The sequence below is a fragment of the Sceloporus undulatus genome, chromosome 6, assembly GCF_019175285.1.
Source record: "Sceloporus undulatus isolate JIND9_A2432 ecotype Alabama chromosome 6, SceUnd_v1.1, whole genome shotgun sequence".
NCBI classification, from domain to species: domain Eukaryota; kingdom Metazoa; phylum Chordata; class Lepidosauria; order Squamata; family Phrynosomatidae; genus Sceloporus; species Sceloporus undulatus.
This window is the reverse complement of record NC_056527.1, coordinates 106001595-106027654: the sequence shown is the minus strand read 5'-3', so window position 1 is coordinate 106027654 and position 26060 is coordinate 106001595. Positions and strand designations below refer to the sequence as shown.

The 26060-nt window shown below is 43.3% G+C and overlaps 1 protein-coding gene across 2 annotated transcripts in view; it reads right to left on the bottom strand.

Annotated features, from left to right (window-relative positions):
• Positions 1–21000, bottom strand: part of CACNG7 (calcium voltage-gated channel auxiliary subunit gamma 7) — a 53214-nt gene extending 32214 nt beyond the window's left edge. For both annotated transcript variants that reach the window (XM_042476772.1, XM_042476773.1), the window contains exons 1-2: positions 20403–21000; positions 2140–2379 (exon numbers count right to left, since the gene is read on the bottom strand). In XM_042476772.1, the coding sequence (XP_042332706.1) occupies positions 2140–2335 (196 nt within the window). In that variant the 5' untranslated portion in view covers positions 2336–2379; positions 20403–21000. The remainder of the gene's footprint in view (positions 1–2139; positions 2380–20402) is intronic.
• Positions 21001–26060: the final 5060 nt, after the last annotated feature.

The following is a 26060-nucleotide window of genomic DNA, read 5'->3' as shown; positions in this document are numbered from 1 at the left end:
ATAATAATAATAATAATAATAATAATAATAATAATAATAATAATAATAATATTTATTTACTTATACCCCGCTCTTCAGCCAAAAGGTTATCAGAGCGGCTTACAAATTGTTAATTGGACATTTCCCTGCCCTCAGATTTACAATCTAAAGAGACAAGACACAAAAGGGTAAGGGAATAGCAGCAGGGAAGGGGGAAAGTCCAGCAGAGCTTCTCCCTCTGATGCCCAGACCATGGCAGATGGACTGGAGGGAGGGCCCTTCTTCTTACTCTAATTAGGCCCGATTAGGGAAGACATTGGGCCTACCTTCTCTTACTGTATACTGTTCAATATGCTGTATGGTGGCCCCAGGACTGAGAATCCAGCAAAAGATCTTGTTATTTACAGCCTTCCTCAGGTTTATATTGACCAAGTTTGCATTTCAAACTACTGTATTTTTTTAATCTATGGTTCAAAACACACTGCAGAAATAATCCAGTTTGAGACCACTTTAACTGCCCTGACTCAATGCTAGGGAATCTTGAGAACAGAGAAGGCTAAATGTCTCACAAAACTACAGTTCCCAGAATTCCCAAGCATTAAACCAGGGCAATTAAAGCAGTCTCAAACTGGATTATTTCCTAAATCCCAGTTTTAGGGGAAAGGCAGGGTATCAGTCAAATCAAATAAAATTGGAAACTGACTAAGGGGTCAAGATTTAGTGATACAGCTCTGCAGCAAAAAGAAGCAAATTAGAGATTTGAAAGATGGCTAGGCTAAGATGAAAGAGGAGCTTGGAAAGAACCTCACACAGGGTGCAGGGGAAGGACAGGAGTGACTGTGGAAAGGAGAGCATATCTTCCAACTGTTCCGATTAGTCAGAGACAGTCCCAATTAATCCTCTGTCATCTCACTATTCAGTGGCTTTTAAAATGTCCCAGTTTCTCTCTCTTCCCCCCACTTTTTCCCTTCGTCCTCAGGTTGCTTCAGTTGCTGCAAACTGAGTTCAAATTGCAGGGGTAGCTTCCACTATTCTTGCTCTTCCCTGTGGGCTCAAGCAAAAGCAAACTACTGCAGTCTCTCCTCACTTGTGTGTTCTTCAGCATAAATAAATTTTGCCATCTTGACCATATTCTAATGTTGCTTGACCATGCATCCTTGTTTTCATCTGTGAAATACTGGAGGGTATGGAAAAGAGACTGTGACCCAGGAATCCAAATGAGCATGTTGGAGTGGGTGTGGATGAGAGAGAAATCACATTATAATTTGAACTCAACAGCCAAGTCTTGGGATACAGGTCCCCAGTGGTTTTAAAAGTGAAAGGAAGATGGATTTCTATTGAGCAGTAGGCCAAACCTCCTCAAACCAAGGGCAGTTCTGAACCTGCCAAATCTTCTTGTTTTGAAGCTGAACGCTGCCAGCATTCAGGCTGCTCTACCTTTCCAACCTTTTTGATTAGTACCAAGGTTCCATTCATCACCCACATTTCCCAAATGGTGGGCATTTGAAGGAGCTTTCAGAGGCCCAAGTTGCTGGATTGCATCAAAGATCCTTGAAAAGACTGCCACTTTTATGCAAGTCAGTTATGAATTGCAACTTCAGCTTTCCAAGACTTTGGCTGGAAATACATGTAGGCTGAGATTTATGAACAGTGCAGGACTTTAGTGTGCCCTCAGTGCATGACTTTGTCACTCACTAGTTACCAATTTCTTGTCTGCAAACCTGCATTACAGAAGCTGAGAACATTATGCAAGAGTTATGAAGCACATTGGATCTTGTCCAAAACAGGGAAATGTTACTTTTTTGGACTCCAGTCCCAGAAACACCAGCTAGCACAGGGAAAACTAGGAATGCCATTCCAAAAAAGTAACTTTTCCAAGCTCTGACCTAGTGGTTGCTGGCAGTTTCCATGTCACTGGGTTGGTGGATCTACTCTGGGTTTTAATCTGAACATCTGGCCTTTAATCTGTCCTTTGACAGGCGCCTTTGATGTTCACAGTAAACCTGGAGCAGATTCTCCATCCAACCAAAATCAGAGTCACGAGCTCTGATCTTCTCCCATGTTGCAGATGAGATGTTGACCTCAGCATCTCTTTTGGTGTCTTTGAGCATACAAGATGACCAGCCTAAAAGAAAATGTGGTTTTTCCAAGAATCCTTACCAGCAAAGAAGCAGACCCTCCAGAGGCCAGCGTGGAGCGCCATGACTATCTCCGTGGTCTGGTTCTGTGGAAATACAATCCCTTCCTCCATGAACAGCCAGTAGTCCGTACTGACAGCAATGCCCACCAGGAGCAGCCCGCACGCTCCAAAAACACTAGACAGTAGGGTCAAGGCACGGCTGCTGCAGTTACTCATCCTAGGTGACAGGGGGAGCCACTGGCCAAATGTAGCGCAAAGACCTGCAGCAGAATAAACAAGAGTCAATCAGAGAATCCAGAGGGTCACAAAAATTACATCTCCTAGACCTTGCAGTTACTTTAACTTTGAACTTTTGCAGCCCTCTCCCCAGTCAAACCTACCAACTGTCCAAGAGTGAAACCCCCAACACTGAAAAGCCATGGACTCCTATATTCTGCTTTTACTTCCAAGAAGTTTTTATTCATCCATGAAAATTTGGGTACACTGGCTCTAAGTGCCTCTATTTATCTCCCGAAGAACCCAAGGGTTCTAGGATGATTTAGACATGGCAAAGCGCACTCTGGGGCACATGCAGCCACTCAAGGGATGAATAGGGATTTTATAATATTTTTATTATAAAATATTTGCAAAATGATTTAAAACTTGTTTTTCAAGTGTTGAGAAACTCTGATGAGAAAAATCCTGACTGATGAGAATTTTCACAGTTTAGGGACATATTCTGCGCAAAAGTTGAATGAAGTTGCTTCACACAGAAAACAACATTTCATGCACAGATAATAACATTTTCAGCAGGGGAAATATCTCTGCATAGAAACATTATTGCCTGTGCAGAATATGCACATGTTTTTCTGTGCAAAACAACCATGTGCAACTTTTGTACAGAATAGAACCTAAAAAATAGATTATGAAAACAATGTGGTTTTCAAGGACTGTCTCACAATGAGAAATTATTGTTAAAATTCCTCATTGCTTCTTTCGAGAATAAATGTAGTGAAGAATTACATCCTTACTCTTGACCCTACCAAATTCTTCAGGCTGCCCTTAATTCCTCCAGCTCTCCGCCAAAGGATAAATTGACAGCCTAAAGAAGTGGCAATTCACCTTTTAAATATGTTTCAGTGGGCAAGGAGGCTGCATTATTTAATATTACAAAGAGGGTTCAGTGCCAGAAACCATTTTACTTTCTGAAACTGAAACCATTTTGCTTTCAGTTTGTGGCATATTAGGTGGTCTGTATGACTCCCAGAGATTGAAAATGGACATGCCACAGTTGCCGATCCTGACCAAGTCGCTCCACTCCCTAACTTTATAGATTGTGAACTTTCCTCTCAACACAATGAGAGACCTTTGGGCAACTGCTAGAAAATCTCAGGGCAGATTTTTTTCTGGTATTATCTACGATGGCTTTCCTCAATTGGATGCCCTCCAATTGTGTTGGAGCTCTCACCATCCCCAGCCGCCATATCTATTGGTCATGCTACATGGGGTTTGGGGGGGTTGTTGTCCAACACACTGGAGAGCACCACACCATGAAAGGTTGGTCTACAGACACTGTTCTCAGTCTTTCACATCTTACATTCCAACAATCACTCTGTGAAAGAATCTGGGTCCCACTATGACAGAAACAAAAGCCGCACTCTTTTTAGAAAATGACATTTAAATATATACAGTACATGAATTTTGTTATTATAGTGATCAATTACAGTAGGTTTTAAGTGTGTAAAATGTCAGAAGTATCATTAGACATAAGGACAAACAGATTATTACTATTTGTTATTCCTGTTGTTGCTATTTATATGGCACGGTGTGAGAGCCAGCAAAGTGTAGTGACTCTGGAGATCAGGGTTCAATTTCCTGCTTGGCTATGGAAACCCACTGGGTGATCTTGAGTGAGTCACACACTCTCAGCCCTAGAAAATCCTGTAATAGTTTCACCTAAGGGTCCCTATAAGTCGGAAACAACATGAAGGTACCAACCAACAAATTACATTATGAGTTGTAAAAACACAACTCTGCATCCCATCTACAGTTCCTGCTGGCCTTAGCTATGACAAGAAACTTAGAGCGTGACCTAGAATACCAGTCCTCAGCTTCTTTGTCTTCCAGATGCTTTTGACTTCCTCTCCTAGAAGTCCCACCCAGCATGAGCAATGAACAAGCTATCCAGGCAGCTGAAATCCAAAACATCTGGAGGATCAAAGGCTGAGGACCACTGCTCTCAAATACGCCCCCAACTCCAGTTGCTGTTCAGGATAGGGAAATGCTAACAATGTCCCTCCCTGCCATTACTGGTATCAGCAAGAAATTTCCATTGTACAACTCCCTACAGTTCAGCACCAATTGTGGACAGCGCCAGGTTGGGGAAGGTTGCAATAGCTATTATGAATTTCACAGATGAGTATGGAAGTCAGTGTCCACCATGACATGTTCTCTCACCCAACAGACCATACCAGGAAAGCCCAGGGCAGGCATGATTAGTGGACCTCGATTAGGAAATGGGTCCACAGCCTCTGCCCAAGTCCTGAATACTGAATACTCTGAGGACTTAGAGTAGACCCACTGAATCAACGGCTGAATACAGTCAACATGTAGGCAAATCATGCTGGAATTCTACAGGAGGAGTCAAAATAGAGAGGCAACTGCATAGTAATGGTTTTGCCCAGTTCTGTTTTGAAGACTCTGTTAGCTGTCTTAGCTACCCTAATCTGAACAATCACAAAGACACACAAATCCCAATAACAGTCTCTTGAGCACAGCCTAGCAATACACATTTACAAAATAAATAGGGGAAAGAGCTGCAATTCCACAGCAGTACTCATATGTTGCATGCCTAAGATCCCAATTTTTCAATCCCTTCCGGAATTTCCAGAGAGGTCTGGGAAACACTCTTGTCAGTCCCTGGAGAACCACTCCAAGCCAATGCAGACAGAGTAACAATCTGACTCAATATACAGCAGTTTCTTGTGTACTGAAAAATGTTTTATGAGTATTTAAAGGTGGGAGCAGAAAGCACTCATACATTTATCAATATGAATATTGCAGAATAATATTTGGTTCAGGTTTGTTCCAACTAGTCAACATCTGCATTCATGAATGGCTAACATTAGTCAAGATCAATACAGAGATAAGACTCATTGTTGAATCTGAATGCTCTGGATAAATCAAAATGCTATAATTCTAGCACATCAGAAATGATCCAGTTTAGCCTGAAGGGTGATAGCCCCAGGATGCACAGAGCCCCTAGCATCCCCTTCCATTGTGGCAGACTCTCTCCTTTGCCAACAGCCAACAGCGGCAAAATAAACAAATAAGTAAACAAGCTTTTTTTTTTTAAAAAAAAAAATAAAGTTAATCCCATCCATCCACACATATCCAAAACAATCCAGCCAGCAGGTTTTGATTCTGTCATCTGCTTTTTTAATTTCCTCTGGCCATCCAAGTGTCTTTGGCTCCCAGAATCCCAGACCAGATGACTGAGGCTTCTGGGAGCTAAAGTCCAAAACACCTGGAGAATCAGAGTTTGGGAATCATGTTCTACAAGCTAAAGAGTTGTCACCTGGCTTCCAAATATAGATACAGGGATGCTGAGGAGACCAGTGATGGTCCAAATGGCTATAGTGGATATTTTGAGCTGGCAACAGACTCAACAGTGGGCTCTCTGGAGGAGCTATGCAAGGCAAAGAGGCCACTGTTCAGAGCCATCCCTATCACTGGGCGGGATGAGGCAGCTCCATCAGGGTATAGAGACTGAAGGATGCAAAGTGGACAGAGTTTGATGAGCTACATGACCTGTCTCCTTTGCATCCACTAAAGGTTGCAGATTTTTTACTCCATGACTGATGGCTTACTGATAAACCACTTCATTTTCTGCCTGAATGTGGACCCCACCAAGACAACTACCCAAGAAGAGAGGGCAGGGGGAGTGAAAAAGATGTTCACCTTTGCTCCCTCTTGCATGGCTATGGAGGGCAGGTGGATAGGATATATCAACAATAAGAATGGAGAAGAGGAAGAAGAGGAACACAAGGAACACCAGCAAGAAGGCCTTATGGCTCTGGGAGTTGGCAATGGGCTTAAAAAATGAACCTCAGCTACTGTCCAGTGATACCAACCCCAGGCCACTCTTCCTACAACACTTTCTCACAACTGAGTGTCAAGCACCTCCCCACTCTGCTCCCCCAAAGGCCACTCTGCAGTTTTTATCTTTTACAAACAGATTTGGAAAGAGCAGTAAGAAAAGGCTGGCCATTCTCTTCCTAGAGCTTTGGAAAAGTTACTGTTCTGGACTACTTCTCCCCGAACCACTCTCTGGTTCTTGTCTTCAATATACACCTTCTACAAACAAATGTAGACAGAGTAGGGAGAAAAGGTTCTGGGGTTATACTCCAAAACAGTAACTTGTCCAAGCTGATTTTGCACCCATGCCCTGTCCTGTAACAATTGTGCCCAGCTTGCTGGTTATTTTTCCTGAGGTTCAGAAGCCAAGCCACTTGACCTAGACATCTATAGCAGTGTGTCTAAGGGGAAGTTATACTCAGAGAGTGACAAAGGAGGTTATCACACCAGGGCCAATTCAGTAATAATTGTGGTAGTGAAAGTTAACACAAGAGTAGCGCTATAGCTACTGAATATTTTTACATAGTCGCACAATTATGTGATAATAACAACATCAATACTAAATAATATAGCGATAACATTCTGTATACATCCATGAATGAATCATTAGTAAATTGGAATTGATTGTTTTGCACATGCACCATTTCAGCCCTACATCACATGTCTGCAAATCATATTTCCATCCTGCATAGAATAAAATACAATAAAATACAATTTATTACTTCACCACATTATTTTAATCTAATGTAAACAAAATTGTGCCCATATTTCAAAAAAAGAGTGAAATCCACTGCAAAACTTATCCTGGCAATGAAAATGGATTGCCTCTACTGAAATGTAGTCTGGGTAAATGTCCCTGGTTGCTTCCCAATAGCATGAATCAAGCGTGATTAACTTTCGCACCCTTGCAATTGCACTTCATTCGCGCTATTGAGAAGCCATTTACAGAACTTCCCTGTGAATGGTTTGTAGCAGGAGCATTCCGGGTTCTTCATGGGAGATGTCTTGGATGAGAGCAATGTTGTCTGGAAATCTTCAGCGCAATTGCACAATTATGCTGGAATTATGCCTTTTACTCCTGTTTTTCTCCACATCTGAAAATCTCCAAAGACAAATCTGTGGATGCTCAGTCAATCTTGAAAGTTCTGGAGCTGTTTACTGGCTAGGAAAAATTGTCTTTTCTCAGACTGAAATGGAACGAAATCTCATCTTAACCTCAAAGTATCCCTCACTCTAACCCAGTTTTATGCCCCATGCTTTTGGCCTTCCAGTGGGGGGAGGTAGTTTTATTTGCAGAGAAGGATATGCTCAATTGAAGGCTATCCAAGTGTTTTCTTGGACAGGTGTTCAGGCCAAGGATGGCTTAAAGACAAAGAACCATGGACCTTAGAATGGGGGTGGATGGGGTGAGCCCCACCAAAATAAGATAGCAAAACTGGACCACAAAAACTCCTATATAGCTGAACCTTCAGGCATGATCTAGTACTAAATAATCAAGTACTAAAAATATAAGATAGTATTGCCATTGAACACTCGCATGTATAATAAAGGCTGCCTGTAATCTACCCTATGCATACTGAATTTGGGAATAAGTTACACTGAACCCATGGAGAGCACTTTTTATACACATTGTGCTTGCAAGGCTCTTCATAGTAAAGAATACCTAGGTGATAATGGAAGGGGAAAGTGATTTGCCCTCTTCCTACAAGTACTTGCAAGTAGGCAAAATGAATAACAATTTGCCTGCCAATACTGAACCCTCCATCTCAGAAATAATTATGGCATCCCTATGAAGAATGTTAAAAAGGGAGAGCAGGGAAGGGTCCTGAACTTGCTGGGTAGCAGACCAGCTAAGCACACATATCACCCTGCCATGCCTTCCCTAGTATAAATGACATGCATTATACAGTGCTTTTATATAGATAGTAGTCATATTTCTGAATTTAAACCTATGAATGTCAAACAGCATAAGGAAATTTTAAGAAAATCTCTATCATGCCCTCCAACTATCCTGATTTGGCAGGAAAAATTCAAGTAAGCCTCTGCTGTCCCACTTTTTCATCTCCTTTTAAAATGTCCCAATTTCTCTCTCCTACTTCCACTTCCCCTATCCTCCACTTACTTCAGTTGCTGCAAACTGAATTCAAAGTGCAAAAGCAGTTTGCACTCAGTTAACTCAACAGAGAGAAAAAGAGGGGCAGAATCGTGTCCTTTCCAGTAGGCACAGCCTAAAGCAAACTGCTGCTGTCTTTTCTAGGCTGTTTGTTCTTTCTCAATAATTTTTGTCATCTTGGCCACACTTTGATGTGGGTTGGCTATTTGTGTCCCAGTTGTCATCATTAAAATGTTGGAGGGTATGTTGTGTCCTCTTTCATAAGTGGCTCCTGAACCCTTAAGTGATGGACTTCAGCAATGAAAAGAAAGCAGCATGTTTATTTTTGTTCATTTACCTTTCCCTGTGGATTTTAGGAATCACAGGTTCATAACACCAAATAACTATTGTGGGACTACAGCTCCCTAACTCCCCCCCCCCCACTAACTATACTGGCTGAAGGGATTTGTAGTCCAAAAAACTAATTTCCTAAGCATCTGAAAGGCTGGTACAGTGTTCACTTGGGATCCACTGGGGTTTGGTTCCAGGACGTCCCATAGATACCAAAATCTGTGGATGCTCAAGTCCCATTAAAAACAACACCATAGTAAAATGGAGTCCCTTATATAAAATGACAAAACTGAGGTTTGCTTTTTGGAATACATATATTTTAAAATATATTTTAAAGCTGTGGATGGTTGAATCAGTGGATAAAGAATTGGTGATACAGAGGGCTGACTGTATACCTTTCATGGCAGCCCAGCAAATGTAAGGCTGCATCCTAATAGTAATTCTCAACTAACGTACTACAATTTCACCAACTGTTGAATGTTAAGAATTGTAGGAGCTGTATTTCAGAGGAAGGAAGTGGCAAAATCACCTCGGAGTGTTCCTTGCCTAAGAAATTCTATGAAATTTATGGGGTTGCCAGAAGAAAATCAGTTTGAAGGCACATGGACAGAGACAAGAACAGGGACATGCACAAACACACACACACACGCAAGTACACATTATATAAAACCAATTGGTTTTAACAGGTCTACTTTAGCTGGGACTACCAACACGATTCAAGCCGCAAATTCATTGGGGCAAATTTCTGCAACTTGTAGGCATGTCTGGATGATGTTACGTTTTATCCATTTGTTGACCGTATTTCAAGGGATATAACTAAAGAAAGAGGCAAAAACATTCTGCCCCCTCCAAAAATGAAATTTTATTTCAGTCCCCAAATTTCTAGCATTGCAGAGAGTAGGGCTGCATCTGTCCAGTTTGACAACACTTTAACAGCCATGGCTCAATGCTATGAAATCTTGGGATCTGTAGTTTGTTGCTGCACCAAAACTCTCTGACAGAGGTTAAATACTTCACAAAACTACCATTCTCAGAATTCATTACCACTGAGCCATGGTAGTTAAATCCATGTCAAATTGCATTATTTCAGCAGTGTAGATACAGCCTAAGACACTAAAAACTGTTCACAGCTAGCCTAGAACTGTTTTATTTGTATTCACTTTGCATCCCCTTTGCCTGTCCCTTTTCTTTGGATGCTTATACTGTATTTCTAAATGCTCAGGTAAAGTTTTTAGTGTTTGGAAAGCTAGACATTTGGGGACAAATTTCATGAGGGGGAAGAATGCCTTTATTTTGCTGTCTCCCCCCCCCCCCATAACTACATTCCTGTTTATTTTTCTTACTTGCAGAAGTTGAAGGCGCAGAATGTGAAGATGCTTGCCAACAACCTTCAAATCACAGACAAGTAGATGGGAGTCACATGAGAGAGATATTTGGAGTGTGGGATGTGTGTGTGTGTGTGTGTATTTTCACATATGCTGCTTATAGCACATGACTGTATCTCTGTCCTCCAAGGATGTAGACTTTTGAGATCTCAAATCCTGTCCACCCTATGATCCCCTTTCCGTGGCTTCTTCTCTGCCACACACTCACAAAAAAACTGAATTTTTCGGTCACATAGTTACAGTTTTCTCCAAGATATGTTTGTGCTTTCAGAGTCCGACATCAACCCACTCACAATGGATTTTCAAGCACTCTTCCTTGCTTGTGTCTCCAGGGGTTTCTATTTATGCCCTCCTCGACTGCATCTGTGCTGAAGAGAGGGCCCAAAAAAAGACCAAAATTGTGTATGTGTGTGTGAGTGCGTGTGTTTGAAGGATAGGAAAGAAGTATCTGGGCTACAACAGAGGATAGTGGGGGGGAGGATAGGGAGAAACAACTGAGGTTGAACTTTGGAGACTGTTAGGGAATCCATGGGGAAAAGAGCTCTAGAGTCAGATCTATTTGCCCCTTCCTCTATATTCCTCACAGATGATGATCTCACTATCCTACACCCGGTGCAATACTCCCACCCCTCCATTGCCTGCCCACAACATTGTTTGTTTGTAGTCCTTGGCAATGAAATGTTACCCCCTACAACTGGTTAAGAAACTGAATTTTAATTTCTCCCATCTGTGATTGTTTTATTTTGGTTACAGAAGGCAGCGCAATATGGCCAGCCGACTCACACACATCTCCCTTCCTGTTCCAGATCTGTACATGTATATATCTGTGTGTATGTTTGCAAGTTTGCATGTATGTGTGTACACACACACACACACACACACACACACACAAACAGGAGGGAAGGAGGATGTGTGTGAGGCAAAGGGGAATATATTATAGGTTTATGGACTGAAGGAGGAGGGGAAAGGATGTCTATTAAGACTAACAGAGACAAAGGTCCAAAAGAGGGACAGACAAACAAACAAACAGAAGATCACTACAAGTTCTGCACAGAGGAAGATTTAATCAGCATACCCTGAAAAAGTACCTTTTCCAAGCTGCCACCTATTAAACATCACTCCCCTCCTCCCAAAAAATGCAGAATTAGATTGCGCAAAGGCAGGTGATGGAGGAAATAAGTTCCAGTGCCTGGCTGCTGAAATATTAGAAGCAGGAATTGGAAACATTACTTTTTTGGACTATAACTCCCAGCTGGACAGCTGGTTAGCAGGGTCTAGGAACTGCAGTCCAAGCAAGTTCACAGAAGGACCCTTGAGAGCTTCAAGCAGAAGCTAGACAGCTTACCTGGACTCTGAGATTCTCTTCTTCCATAGGTATGATTAGAGAAATGCATGGGTAGGGACTTCTCCGTGGCTGCCCCTAAACTCTGGATCTTCTTTCCTAGAGAGGCTAGAATGGCCCCCTCCTTGCTGTCCTTCAATTGGCAGGAAACACTTTTTCATTTTGACAGGCTTTTGAGAACTAATGGTTATTTTGAAAAAGACATTCAAGGCTGCATCCACACTGCAAAAGTAATCCAGGTTGACACTGCTTTAATTGTCATGATCCAATGCTATGGAATTCTGGGATTTATGGTTTTCTGAGCTATTTATAGCCTTCTCTATCAGATAGCTCTTATGCCTCAATGAACTACAAAGTCCCAGAATTCCATAGCGCTGAGCCATGGCAATTAAGGTGGGGTCAACCTGGGTTATTTCTGCAGGATTGGCACAGACCAAACAGTGTGTTGTGCTGTTTTAACTGTGCTTTTAAAATTTTATTAAAGATTTTAATTGTATTATTAAATTGTTATTAGTGTTATTAATAGCTTCATTCTAATTTAATGTCTTTCTGTTTTTAAAACTATCTTGTACTTGTGTTATGTGTGAGGCAACTTGAATGCCAGTTTGGAGGCATAAATCAGTGCTGACTGGTGTCAGTATCCAAGTCATTGGTGTTGTTCGCAATGAATTTTCAGGCAACAGTTGTAGCCAATAGATACAAACATGATGTTTATTGCTGAACCTCCACAATGCATAGTTTGAGATGCAGTGGTATAAAGATCTCTGTTAAGGATGCTGCAGTTTTGCATTTTCTGCCATCAAAGTATAGTGGGGAGGGTGTGTGAGAGAATGAGAGTAAGAGAGAACATCAGCCTAAGCTAACTTGTTCTATAAGGATGGTGGAATTTGTAGTCTAATACACCAGGGAGAGGTGGGCTGGACTACTTGGCCTCAAACATTCCCTCTATACATCTAGTATGTGGATAGTTCTCTGATGGACAGATAGATGGATGCTCAAGAGAGGGAAAAGATGTGTAGCACACAGATGTATACCTATTTATAAGAGAAGTAGGCTACTTATATAGATGACTGGTTGTCCTCGAAGGGTTGGCTTGATGGATTATGAATTTCTTGTAAAGTGCATGTATCATGTAGTTGCTATTTGTTGTAGTATGCTGTCTCCAACACACTATCTCCGAGATAGGACAGATTTTTAAAAATTAAAGGCAGTGAACTTCAGTTCTTACTGTCGAACTAATTATTCACATTAAAATGTTACAGATTTACAGAGAGAAATGAGATAGGTATGTCTGCAAAAGATGATCACTTAATGTGGGACTGATTGAAACATCTCTACTGCATCTGTATTACCATTTTAAAAGATGGCCTATACAAAAGCATGGTTTTGTCATATAGTAAACCCACTGTAGCTATATACAGTTTCCTTACATTCTGAACTTCAAGGAAAACACAAAGCCTTACAGCAGTGGTTCTTTGGTCCTCCAGATGCCTTGGACTTCATTTCCCAGACTTCCTGACCTGCAATCATGTTAGCTAGGCCATGTATGACTTGAATCAAGATATACTAGGAGTTATGCATCTTGATTTCAGTAAAGCTTTTGACAAAGTTTGCCATTATATTCTTGCAGGAAAGCTGGTAAAATGTGGGCAAGATGCTGCTTTTAGGTGGATTTGTAGGTGGGTGATAATTGAAACCCCTGAGATTGCTCACTGATGATTCCTTCTAATTCTAAAGGGAAGCGACAACGGGGTGCTGCAGGGATCTGTCCTGGCTTAGTGTTGTTAGACACCTTTATGAATGATTTTGATGGAGTAATAGAGAGCATGCTCATCAAATTTGCACATGATACTAAACTGAGGGTAGCTAATACCTCAGAAGACAGAATCAGGATTGAAGATAACATACCCTTCAATTGTCCCAATTTGACATGGATAGTCCTGTTTAATCCTCTGTTGTCCCACTTTTCCCGCTGCTTTTAAACAATCTCAGTTTCTCTCTCCTCTTCCTACCCTCTTTTGTCCTCAGCTTACTTCAGTTGCTGCAAACTGAGTTCAAAATGCAAAAGTAGTTTGCACTCAGTTAACACAACTGGAAGAAAAGAAGGGGGCAGAATCTGGCCCTTGCCAGTAGACTCAAGTAAAAACAAACAGCTGCAGCCTCAGCTTGACTGTTCTTTGTTAATAACGTCTGCATTTTGATCACACTCCAGTGTTGCCTGGCCACATGTGTCCCAGTTTTCTTCTGATAAATGTTTGGGGGGGGGGGTTTAATGAGATGATCAATTACTAAGGAAGGTCAAAAAAGAAACTGCAAAGACACGCTTAATGCTGAACATAAAGAAATGAAAATAATGAGCACGGAAGACCTACACACATACAACCTAGTTAATGAGGAAATCGAAAGAGTAAAAGGGTTCTCATACCTTGGATCAAACATCAATTAGGAAGGAGACTGCAGTCAAGAAATCAAGAATGGAAAGGGCAGCTATGAAAGAACTAGAAAAGATCCTAAAGAGTAAAGATATACAACAGAGCACTGAAATCACAATTGTACAAGCCATTGCATTCCCCATCACGGATGTGAGAGAAGGAAAGTGAAAAGAGCAGATAAGAATAAAATCAACTCATTTGAAATGTGGTGCTGGAGAAGAGTGGGCAGTGAGAATATCATGGACAGCCAAAAAGAAAACAAATGGGTCCTTGAACAGATCAAGCCTGAAATCTCCCTAGAAGCAGAAGATGATCAAGTTTAAGCTGCCATACTTTGGCCACATTGTGAGACAACATGACTCATTAGAAAAGACAGAAGATAGGAGAAAGAGAAGAAGACCACATACTAGATGGATAGACTATTAGGGAGCTCATGGGTATGCATTTACAGGACTTAAGCAGAGCAGTGGAGGATAGGGAGTCTTGGAGCTGTCTCATCCACAGGGTCACTATGAATCAGGATTGACTAAAAGGTGGTTAACAACAGCAAATGAGATTATTTTAAGAGGTAGGAGAACTGGGCCCAAGTTAAAAAAAAATAAAATTCAGTAGAGTTAAACATAAGGTTCTATATTTGAGCAGAAAAGATCAGATGCATCAGTGACATTTATCTGAAAAGCAATACATGTGAAAAGGATCTAGGGGACTGTGCAGACCATAAACTAAAATGAGTCAACAGTGTGATGCAACAGCAAAATACACCAATGAAATTCTAGGCTACATCAACAGAAATATACTGTCCAGATGTATTCTGCTTTGGTGAGACCTCCTCAGGACTACTGTGTCCATTGGCGGAAGAAATACTCTAGAAAAGAGAAGATTGGGAGGTGGTATGACAGCCATCTTTTAATATCTGAAGGGTTGTCATGTGGAAAATGGAATGAGCTTGTCTTCTGCTTCTCCAGAAGTTAGGACCTAAACAAATGGGTTCAAATTACTAGGAAAAAAAAAAGATTCCAACTAAACATAGCCTGATAGTAAGTAAGAGATGTTCTACAGTGAACGAGCCTATCTTGGAAAATAAAAACCTTCATTGGAGGTTTTTAAACAGTGGTTAGATGGCTACCTGTCCAAGATGTTTTAACAATGGATTTCTGCACTGGTAGAAACTGGACTAGGTGACCCTGCTAAAACTGCTTTACATTGTTTTAATTGTATAATTCAAATGTTTTTAATGCTATTGACAATGTAATTTACATTTTAACACTGAATCTTTGTGTTGCATTTTAATTGCATTTGTTTTCATTTGTAAACTGCCTTCAGTTCCAGTTTTTGGGGAGAAAAGCAGGATTTAAATAAAGATGATGATCGTCATGATCCTCAACAACAACACTTTAGCATCCCTTCCAACTCTATGATTCTATGACATTCAAAACATAGAGCCAACGGTTGAGAACTATTCTAGCAATACACAAGATATTCTGCTTCTTTGTTCAAGACACTGATCCAGAACAGCTATTACACCCGGCAATACCAACCACCAGCTCCATGTTCTACTGACATTTTTTGGATGGATATGAGAAACCTCCCTTTAACCCTGTTTCATGGATACAGCTAAAGTAATGGTTAAATAATATTAAAGGACATTCAATCTGTGTGGGAACTACAGCCAGCCAGAGTAGACAATACTAGGGTAGATAGACTATTGTAATTACCTGGCTTTGTAGTAGAGCTTGGAAAAGTTATCTTTTTGGAGTACAGTGCAGAGAATTCTCCAGTCAGTACAGTTAGTTGTAGTTCTGCCTAGAGAATTCTGGAAGTTACAATTAAAAAAAGAAAACAAAAGATGAACATATCCAAGCTCTGGAAGATAGTTTCCTATGTCTTTGTGAGTGTGTGCTGTTGGATGAGGAGTTCTGCACAGCCCTAGCATTTTGAGCCAGCTACATTTCCTTAACCTTCCCTCACCCTTGCTCTTGGAATAGCTTTTGCCACTGGTCCATGGGAGGAAAATCTCCCATGAAGCAACAGTGATGTAATGGTAGGAATGACAGACTGAGACAATGGAGAGCCAGGTTCAAATCATCTCTCAGCGATGAAGGCTACTGGATGACCCTGGGTCAATCAGACTCATTTAAGTTAGCTAATTTTGCACGATTATGAAATTAACACTATGGAGATCATATAGATAGAGATCATATATATGGAGCCAGCATGGATTCTGAGAGACCAGGGTTTAAATTCCCACTTTGCCCTGGAAACCCACTGGGTAACCTTGGGCAAGTCATGCTCTCTTAGCTTTAGAGGAAGGCTGTGTTAAAGTTCCTCTGAACTAAAATTGTCCTTAGCGTTGCCATAAATTGGGCATAAGGTACAACGATGGCCAAATAGAACAGGCGTGTTGAATGTGTGTTCTCCTCAGCTGCTGCTGTTTGTAGTTCCCATTTCCCTGAACCATTATCTTCTAAAGCAGTGGTTCCCAACCTTCCTAATGCCACGACCCTTTCATATAGTTCCTCATGTTGTGGTGACCCCAACCATGAAATTATTTTCATTGCTACATGCAAATATGTGTTTTCCAATGGTCTTAAGCGACCCTTGTGAAAGGGTTGTTCAACCCCCAAAGGGGTCCCGTCCCACAGGTTGGGAATCACTGTTCTAAAGGGACAGAAGATGGGTATGGTAGTCCAGCAATATCTGGAGGGCCACATATTTCCCAACCCCAATGCAAAACTGTGCCCACTGGTCTGAGTTCCCTGAAAGGTGAGATAAACATTCAACACTCTCAAGACTAGTTTTTAAAAAGACATTCCATTCCCAGGCTTACATACCAGGGCTTACCCATATATTTTTATCACGAAATGGGATATAAGCCCATATAGTCACTCTACCTTGGAGAGTTAGGTTTAACTGTGGTGCATTAGATGTATTACATGGAAAGTGATATCAAAATGCCACCAAAGCAAAATCCAAAATGAATTTGTAAGTTTCTTCTCAGGAGAAACTTCCCTGACAGTCTTCCCAAATTGGGTGGTTCCCTTGGATGTGTCAGATTATAACTATCATCCTCTCCAGCCAAGATGGCTGCTGCGTTGGGAATGATGAGAGCTGTAACCCAGCACAAATAGGGAGCACTAGGCTGTGGAAAGCTGTTCTGAGGAATTTTCAAGGGAAAACAAATGTATGCCAATACGACGGGTAAAATACAGTATATATTTGCAGAGAGTGTTCCCTCCCCCACAAAATGCACTTGCAGGGAATCCCAGTCTCCTAATGATAAAAGGGCAAGCCCTGGTCATGAGGAAGGCTGCCAAGGAAAATCATTTTTATTCATATTTTAATCTCATCTTCCAACCCATGGAGCTCAGTGTGGCACTCAGCGTTTTGCTGACCACATTTCGCCATCACAACTTTGTGAAGTAGGACCGGCTCAGAGAATGTAATAGGCACAGAGGTCAGTCTGTGAATGTTATGGATGCAGGAGGGAAGCACAATTTGATCTAGGGATCTCCCTAATGCAAGCCACCATGCCACATTGCCTCCTCCACATATCCATCTTAAGAATGGGGATTTTTTTTACACTTGTTAGAGTAATATTGGGAGAAATGGAAGAATTGTTCTTCTACCACCACCTCCACTATGGTTTCCTCATGTTGAGCTCTACATCTCAGTGCTAACACTGTATAAATCTCTCTCTCTCTCTCTCTCTCTCACACACACACACATACACACACACACACCCCACACAGACGTAACAAAAATAGCACAGATGCAACATACATTCTAGGACGTGACCCTTCTGCAGCAATTGCACCCATATGCTAAATTAACTTTCACCCATTAGCACAATGCTCAGACCAGATCTAACCCAAGTCTCTCCCCCCCTGTTCCAATTGCACAGTATCTGCACACCCTCCCTCCAGCAATCACTGTACCATATTCATTTGTGGCGGGGAATACAATATCACAGCAACGTCACCATCTGGGATCACATTAAACACTAGTGTTTTTTGTTTTGTTTTTTTGAGGGGGAGAGGTTGTTGTAGAGAGGTGTCAGCAGATGGGGAGAGAAGGTGTTCACTGTATATGCAAATCTATTTTTCACTTAAGACCTCCCCTTCTGTCTTTTAGATAGATGTGCACAACCAGTAAGATAACGCAAAGGGGGGCAGTTTTGAAATGGCTCCTAGGCATAAGGATTTTAAGAAAACAAAGCAAAACAAGTAAATCATGTCAGCCTGAACATAGACAAAGGCCATTCCAAAAATGTATATTTGCGTGTTAGCACTGAGCACGCACACGCACGCACACACATTGAGAATCCAAACACCCATCAGCGTTACAGAATTCACTCACATACACAAAAGATACTCTCTCGCAGAGGACTATCAGCCAAGAATGAATTAGAAATATGCAAACATTAAATTCACTGAAACATATACACACAATTAAATAATGCACACACATGTACGCACACCAGCCCGTAAACACAAAAAACACCCTTATATTTTAGGCATCATCTAAGCTAACAAGACATACTAACACACACTTTCCTCAACCTGGTGCCCTCTAGATGTGTCAGATTACATCTCCCATCACTCCCACCAGGTAGGTATCCAACACTTCTGGAGGGCACTTGGGGAAGGCTGCTTAAAGGAACCACCCATAAATCTTTCACTCACACACACTCACACACACTACAAAAAACAAAGGCTAGGAATGGAGCAGAAGTATTAAAATAATTCCACCGATGGCACCATTTACAGATCTGGAATAATATACAGATACACAATATGGCAAAGCAAGGTAGAGAAACAAGCGCTAATAGAGACTGCATATAAAACTACAGGAAGCCAAACAGATAGACTTACATGTACTCTGCACAAAAAAATCATACTGGGAGACAGACGTTGAAAGAGCTGACAAAAATAATCTCTTTCTCTCACACACACACCTCAGTGAAGAAAATCACACATATCATAGGCAGATGCACCACATTATAATGCAACAACCCACCCACCCCCCAACAGGAAAGGTGTTAAAGACACCATATTCTCTAATACTGTATCCTGTATTGCAGGCAATTCAAGGAGCATCACATCCTAGTACAACATTAGAAATGTGCTAAAGAAATAGGACCAAAGCACCAGAAGAAATCACTGTCATACACAGGGCACTCTTTGAAATCACAACACAACACTAATAAAGTCCACAGAGAAAGGTGCTAAAGGAACTGACATGCAACCCTATTCCCCCCCCCCCCCAGCTCCGTACGCTGTTGTACATAATGCATAAAATGTGCAGTTCTGGCTGAAACAGGACACAGGCAAGGCGTTCAAGGAATACATTCCCATGACAAGAAATCATACATTACATGCTTTACACAAACTGACCTTCCACCAGCGATACAGGGAAAGTGTTCCAAGGCACTAACCCACATAGCACAACAGGAAAAGATATCGAGAAGGCAATTACATACAATCCTCTTTCAATCTCTCTTTCACACACATGCACACATACGCATATGTATGCACATTTACACACATGCATTCATGCCAAAGCCAGAAAGATTTGCAGAAGAAAACTAAAGCATGCATGCTTACTAGCTGCAATGGGGATTCTCTGCACACATGCACAGCGTCTTAGAGAAGCTGTCATTCAGTGCCATGCATAGACGGCATACACACAGCCTGTCTTTGTACTAGCAGGAGGGAGAAAGTTACCACCTGCACAGACCCCACACTTCTGGGGTGGAGGAGTGACAATGCCAGTAAATGATTCCCTTGTATGCTACAACATCCACTATTTAGAGTTCCATGGAAGTGGTTGCAGGGAAGCCACATCACAGGCTTGCCATCGCCAAGGGATCGGAAGGCAGAGCCAATATGTCATTTCTGTACCCAGCAGAACCCAACCCCTTTGAAGGGAATCTAAAGGAATCTCTCTGAGCCGAAGGACGAAGCCTCTGCAACACACACAGATAAAGGCCACCCTATTCACTCGCCCTACACCAAAGGCCACCATCTCGGCCCACAGGCCAAAGGAGCTCCACAAAACATACCAACAGTGCATTCATTTCTATACCACTTTAGAGTGCTGAGCATGCTCTAAGCAAGCTGACAATGTGTTAACCACATTGAGATAACCAATAAAAGATCTGAGGATCCCACCGATGGATCCCAGCCAGCCCAAGAACCCCACAAAGCAACTAAGAGATCGATTAGCGAGGTCTCTCTTCTTCTTTGGGACCAGCCAAGAGGTTAGAGAAGATGCCATTCTCCCTCAGTTCCATCAAACTCCTCCATCAAACTCTCTCAGTTCCATCTGGCTTGGTTTCGCCCCAACAGGAGAAGAGTTCTGTGTCACTCTGAAGCTTGCCTCCGCTTGAAACTCTTGGTTGGTCTGGGAAAGGGTCCCCTCTCTTGGCTGGTCCTGCAGAGGGACAGAGCCACACAAGGCTCATCCCTGGCCAAAAAGAGGCAAGACGGGTAACATCTTAAGGCCGGCAAGGATTTCAGAAGGGAGCCAGGGAGTTGGAAATGGGACCCAGAGGACCACCTCTCACCTCGCTGTTAGAATCCCACTGGGGCTTGGAGTTCCTCGCTCTTCCACCGCACCTGCATTGCTTTCTTCCTCCTCTTTTTGGGGGTGCTCTAATGGTCCAAAGGGTGTATTGTTTTGCTTGGAATGGTGGCTAAGGAAGGAAGGAAGGAAGGAAGGAAGGAAGGAAGGAAGGCAAGAGTTGGCAACCTGGGCAACCCTCTCCTTAAGGGCCGGGGGCTACTCTACCCCGAAAGCCAAGGCGCCTGTGGCTGAAGGAGGAGGCCCCATCCAGAAGTTTGAAGGATGAAGAAGCAGAGGGAGCGAGGGATGAGGGAAAGGATGGAGGGAATGAGCCAGGCAGCCCGGGGGAGGAATGCAGCAGTGGCTGGGGAGGTCGGGGAGGGCGATCGGGTGGCAAATATCGAACCGGGCACCAGCGGAAAGAATGCAGCAAGCGAGGAAAAGAGGGAGGGAGGGAGGGAGGGAATGGACAGAATGAAAAAGGGAGCCAGAGGAGGGATGCAGCAGCAGAGAACAACAGAGCGCGTCAGGACGAGAGAAGGCAGCGCAGAGAAGCGACGATGGAGGCAGAGGGAGAGAAGAGGAGAAAGGAAGCGATGGAATGAGCAGAGAGGGAGAAGAGGAGGTGCAGGAAGGCTCGAGGGGGAGGGAAGAACGGGGAAAAAGGAAAAGGAAATGAAAAGGAGAGATGCAGCAGAGGGAGGAAGGTAGGTGGGAAGTGGAGCGTGAAAAGAGAGTCGGAGGAGGACCGAAGAGGGGACAGCTGCGCGAGGAGATCGGTGTTGGGGGTGGAGGGAGGGAGGGGGACCCCGGTTCCCAAAAAGGAGGCAAAAGTATGGCGGGGTTGGGGGGGGGGAAGAAAAGGCAAAGCGTGAGAAAAAGAGGGATGGGGAGGGAAGAGGGAGGGAGGAGAAAGATGCCAGGGAAGGAGCCCGATCCGAGATTGCAGGAGCGCAACAACAACAAAAAGGCTATTTTCCCTTCTTCTTCCTTTCCTTTCCTTAGAAGAAGAAAGAGAAGATCGCAGGAAAGAGAAGAGAGAGAGAGAGAGAGAGAAAAGATTTGGAGAGGAGAAAAGAGGGGCGGGAGAAGGAAGGCCACCTTGCCCTGCGCTGAAGAGCGCCCCGTTTTCTGAACCCTCCAAGAAGGGAAAGGAAGGGGGTGGGGAGGAGGGGATGGAGGAGGAGAGAGAGAGAGAGAGAGAATGGGATGCGGCGAGGGAGGGAGGGAGGAGGGAGGAAGAGGGAGGGCTGCTGCTACCGATTTTGTCCTGGGGGCTTCGATCAGGCAGTGATGCCGCAGTCGGGTCCAGAGCAGGGCGTTGGGGTGGGTGGGTGGGGGGGTGGGGGAGGGTTGTTGGTGGGGGGGGGGGGGGGGGGGGGGTGGGGGGGGGGGGGGGGGGGGGGGGGGGGGGGGGGGGGGGGGGAGGTGGGGGGGGTGGGGGGGGGGGGGGGGGGTGGGGGGGGGGGGGGGGTAAGGGGGGGGGGGGGGGGGGGGGGGGGGGGGGGGGGGGGGTGGGGGGGGGCAGTCCTGTCAGTCCTGTTCTCTCTCCTCTCCTCCTCTTGCCTTCTTTCCTTGGGCACACACACACCCTCTCTCGCTCCCTCACACACACAGTCCACACACACACACAGAGGCCGCCGGGCAAGAGGGGGCCCCCGCGTGGGCCGGCTGCTGCCTCTGGAGCCCGGGATCGTTTGGGCTGGGAAGCAAAGGCCAGGCGGGGGCCGAGGAGGGGATTGGCCAACGCCCGGCCCCCAGAAGCACCAGCAGCGAGCCCAGTCCCCTGCAGCTGCCCCGATGTCAGGCGGAGGGAGAGGCTGAAAGGGACAGAGGCAGGGAAGGAGGGAGGGAGAGAGAGAATGGGATACATGTAGGCAGGCAGGGAGGGAGGGGTGGAAGGATGGAAGGGTGGAGGGATGGATGGAGGGAAGGATGGAGGAATGAAAGGATGTTGAGATGATGGAGGGAAGGATTGAAGGATGTAGCGATGGAGGGAAGGATGTAGCGATGGATGGAAAGATGGAAGGATGGTTCAGCACAGGAAATTCATGCCAGGGCTGAATGTGAGAAGCTCTGAATAGAAGGGAAGCACACACACAAGCCATGAAGAGCGAGGGGTGTGTGTGTTTTTCATCATTTAGGGAATGTCCCTCATTTGAAGAGTGTGGACGTTCTCCCCCCAGTTGCCAGCATTCCTTCACCCTACAATGCTTACGCAGGAGACCTGGTATGGCTCAAAGAGCCAAGGTGGCATAATACAGTAGTGGTCTGAATGCTGGAGTACCACTCTGGGAGCTAGAGTTGGATACCAAGCTCAGCTATGAAACCCACTGGGTGACCTTGGGCAAGTCACACTCTCTCAGCCTCAGGGGAAGGCCATGGCAAACCACCTCTGAACAACTCTAGCCCAGAAAACCCTGTGTGTGTGTTATATGTAACGCCATCAGTGTCATACAGCTAATGCTGTTAGTTGCCAGCAACCCTTGTTAATTAAAAATATTCATAATAGCAATCGCACACACAGAGCTCGCCTTTATTTTTAATCAAAATGTTGATAAACTCCCCTTCAGCCCACAGGGCTTCCAGGGTGAGGCACTGCAAATTAAAACAGCAAAATGGTTTAAAATAGAGCAGTCTGCAATATCCCCCAAGAGAGCAATCAATTACTGTATTAATTATTAACCATCAGTGATTTTAAAACAACAACAACAACAAACTGAACAGGGTCAAAACATTTTTACCAGCTGCCCAAATACTAGCAGGAAAAAAGGTCTAACCACCCTGGAAAGGGAATTCCCCCACCCAGGTGCTGTCACTGAAAAGGCCCTGTCCTTTGCTCTTATCAATTTAACTTCTTATGGTAACAGCAAGTAAGAGGAATGATCCTATATCGGTACAAAAGCAGCCCTCATAGTAATGATGATGATGATGCTTTCATACCAATATAGAATCATTCCTCTTACATACAAATTAATAATAATAATAATAATAGTCCTCTTACGTACAATTTAATAACAACAGTAATAGTAATAGTGTGGAAGAGGCTTGAGCCTTCTCTGCTGTTGTTCTAAATCTCTCAGCACATGGCAAATCCCAAATACCTTAAGATGCAACCAAAACAGTTCAAATAGTAGGAAACTGTTCTAACTATGTGGTGCAACACTCCTAAAACATGAAGGCAATGAAGGAAATTTAGCAATTCTCTTCCCTGGAGAGAATGAGGGTCTGATACAGGTATACCTCAGTTGCCTCTAATCTGTATCACAAACCTCTGGCACAAAACAGTTGCCACAAAACCTCTAACAAAGAAGCTCTTTGTCACAAACATCTTTTTGTACCTGCCCAAGCTTACTCTTTCTTTCTTGTCCTCTGCCTAGCTGGAAGTTGTTTTTAGCAGCATTAACACTGGGCAGATAGTGAAGAAGGATTGGAGAAATACAGATTTTCAGTATTGGGTTGCAACATGTGTCTGCTATAAATGATGCAATAACACTGATTTATAACTGGGAAAGAATGGTATTCCAGTCCAGCCGATCCTACTGTAGTTGTGCGTTCCTGCCTACAACAGGCAAAGTAAAAGCAGCTGGCTTACTGAGCATGTATGAACAGCAAAAAACAGAAGACGAGAGGAAATAAGTTGGCCACATGATACATCCACAAATACAGATCTGTAAGTTTGGTGACCCTAATGGATATCATAAGAGAAGTGGAGGCTGGTGAAAGAAAGAAATTCTCCTCTGGGTATATTTTTGGAAGAAGCTTTGAAGTGGTCTCTAGAAAGTTTGAAATATTTTTGTTTTCTTATCAAAGGCTTATCTGATCTCACTTTTTTCCTCCCATTACAGATGTGCATATTGTTAGTTTTAAATAAAAAGTTTGTTGAAACACATTAAACTGTTTCCCCTTTTTGTGGCTTGGGAAGCTATCTCTATTCTTGTGATGTTATTTCTGCCTCTGGTACCATTTTTTTGGTTCAAGAAGTTGTGCCCAGGAACACATCTACTTCAGAGACCATGTTAGTGTGGAATATCAGTGTGCAAAGGGATCTTTTATCACCTTTGAGACTCACTGTGCAAAAGAAGTTGTAGCATAAGTTTTCGTAGAATTAGTCTACTGCCTCAGAGGCTTACGCTGCAACTTCTTTCACACAGTTAGTCTCAAAGGTGCTAAAAGAGATACTGAAGTATACTTGTATTATACTTTAGGAAGTGTAAGAACCCTGGGAACCAAATGTGGTTTTGGACTGGGGAGGCGGTTTCCAGAGATGAGGGACATAGAAAATGGTGGCCTGCTGATTTTGGCTCTGACCTTACTATCTCCTGGCTTCAGTCCCACTTGCTACTTTCTGTCTATAAGGGCTGACCCAAGACATTCTGCTGCCTGGAGAAAAGGTCATAGCAACCCCCTTTTTTTCCAAAAGGGTATTTGCACTACATAATAACAACAGTTTGAAACCACTTTAACTGTCGATGCTTCAGAATTCTGGGATTTGTAGTTTGTTGAGGTACGCAGAATTTCCTGCTAGGAAACTCTAGTGCTGTAGTTCAGCAGAGTTCACTAGATCTCTCTGACTAGAGCAGGACAGCTCATGGCAACCCATCTCTCCAAGAGTGTTATCTGCACTACACAGTTAGACCAAATTTGTGCCACCTCAGTCTATGATATTGTATCCCTCCCAGTTTCATCTTATCAAACCGTGGCATTTATAGTTTGGTAAGGTACCCAGAATTCTCTGCTAGAGAGCTCTTACTTCCCCTGGATTACAGTAAAGAATTCTAAGTACTTCACAGAAAGACAAATCCCAGCATTCTGTAGATGGAGCTGTAATAATCAAGATCAAACTGCTCTAACTTTAGATACACTGAAAGTTATAGTGTCCAAAGGCAAGGCAAGTTATTTCATCACCCCAGGCAGAAAATCTAACAAGCACTTCTCCCTAACAGGAGAAATGAACCAAAGATAAAAAACCCAACAAGATTTTCTTCCCTTGTATTAGGCTCAAAATACATTGCCTGAGGCAGCTACCTCACCCCACATAATCAGAAGGCCAAGCTTCTCAACTAACTGAATACTCATGAGAAAATGTGAGCTTCCTTGATTTAGTCCAACACCTGACATTCCTACAGTGGCCAACCAAATGCCTTTGGGAATTTCAAAAGTAGCCCATGAGAATAATAGCTGTGTTCTGCTGTTGGCTCTTCTGTCCACCTGGTATTCAATGCCAAGAAAACATTTTCACTGTTGACAGACCTCCATGTTGTTATTGTTGTTGTGTGCCATTTAGTTGTTTCCACCTTATGGCAACCCTAAGGTGAACCTATCACAGGAACTATTGCATTCTTTCTGGGGGAGAAAAGTGTGATCTAGAAGAGGGCTTGTTGGATTATGCCAGAGGAAACAGACATCTCTAGTGGGTTGAAGCAGTGAATCCAAGAATACTTCAAGGGGTTTTGCTAAACTGCTTTGTAGGTTTTGTTCCAGATAAAGGCTGGCAATTATGCAAATGTGTGGGGAGGGGGAGGTCAACAGCATCTTATGCAGCCCTTGAGATTGTCACAGATCTCAACCCCCCATCCCCTCTAATTTGAGGAGAAGGGCAAAATACATGTTTTTAAAAGGGGGGACTTCTGGAGGTGTGGTTTTAACCCAAAAGGTT